Genomic DNA, 1,072 nt, shown 5'->3' on the forward strand with positions numbered 1-1,072 from the left:
TCGGGCTATCACACCCAATCCAGCCACCGAATTAGCCTTCACTGCAGCATCCACATTAAATTTGACCCACCCCGGGGGGGGGACGCACCATAGTTTGTTGATCGGCAGCCCAGAAGACTGAGAGGTGCGCCATTGCCCCAAGGTTGGCATAGTGGCAGAGTGCGATAAGCGAGCAAGGACATTTGCCGCAATAACAGTGGGGGTACCAAACGATCGGCCATGGCATTTGTCATTGCGAGCCCTCCAAATTTGATAGACAACATAGCAGTAGATCCTACCCATGCAAGGATTATCACGAGCTGTCATAGCCAATTCCACAATAAGCTCGTCCCAGTTTCGGAATTGAGGGATGGAGACCCCCCACTTGGCCAGCGCGCCACGGGTCTGCTCCAGCACATCACAGCGAATGGTTATGTGCTCAATGTTTTCGCTGCCGCTACAGCCCCAAGGGCAGCGCACATCCTCCGTTAGTCCCCTCCTATGCAGCCACTCATTGGTCGGGATAGCACCCCGAAGCAGTCGCCACCAAAACAAATGCTCCCGGGGGTGAAGTTTAAACTTCCTAAACCATAAGAATTGATAATCCTGCTGCTCAAACCCAGCTTGGAACGCCATAGCCGTAATGGATTTATTAAGGACCGAGCCAATGAGGTCCGGTTGGTCAACTCCAGCATTGCAGCCCGTAGGAATCTCCAGGATACGGCAGCCAAGCACCGTCCCAAAGCAAGCCGTAATCATCTCGGTCCGCCAATTGAGCTCTTCATCCAGGAAGTCACCAACCATACAGCCTTCCACATCCTCAATAGAGATAAAGGATGGCCATCTGGCAAGGGTACAGTTCCCAATCCAGATGTCGTTCAAGGCATCAATATTCCTGCCATCACCAACATTCCAGCATAAGATAGGCCGGAGGGCCACCGCTCCAGCCTTAAGAATCTTCCAGGTCGTGGAATCACTCCTTCGGGTCACATCCCCCCAGACATTCCGCCCATACTTAGCACTTACAACTTTCCCAAGCGCAGTGTCCTGATCGTGAACAAAGTTCCAAGTTAATCTTGCCCGCAAGGGTCCT

At 52.7% G+C, this 1,072-nt stretch overlaps 1 protein-coding gene across 1 annotated transcript; it reads right to left on the reverse strand.

Annotated features, from left to right (window-relative positions):
* Positions 1-14: 14 nt before the first annotated feature.
* Positions 15-1,026, reverse strand: LOC110107484 (the record flags this gene model as incomplete). The annotated part of the gene is made up of 1 exon (XM_020837761.1): positions 15-1,026. A coding segment is annotated over one exon (1,012 nt), but the record flags the coding sequence as incomplete, so codon positions are not given.
* Between the last annotated feature and the right edge of the window lie 46 nt (positions 1,027-1,072).

The sequence above is a fragment of the Dendrobium catenatum genome, unplaced genomic scaffold (genome assembly GCF_001605985.2).
Source record: "Dendrobium catenatum unplaced genomic scaffold, ASM160598v2 original_scaffold_225593, whole genome shotgun sequence".
NCBI classification, from domain to species: Eukaryota; Viridiplantae; Streptophyta; class Magnoliopsida; order Asparagales; family Orchidaceae; genus Dendrobium; species Dendrobium catenatum.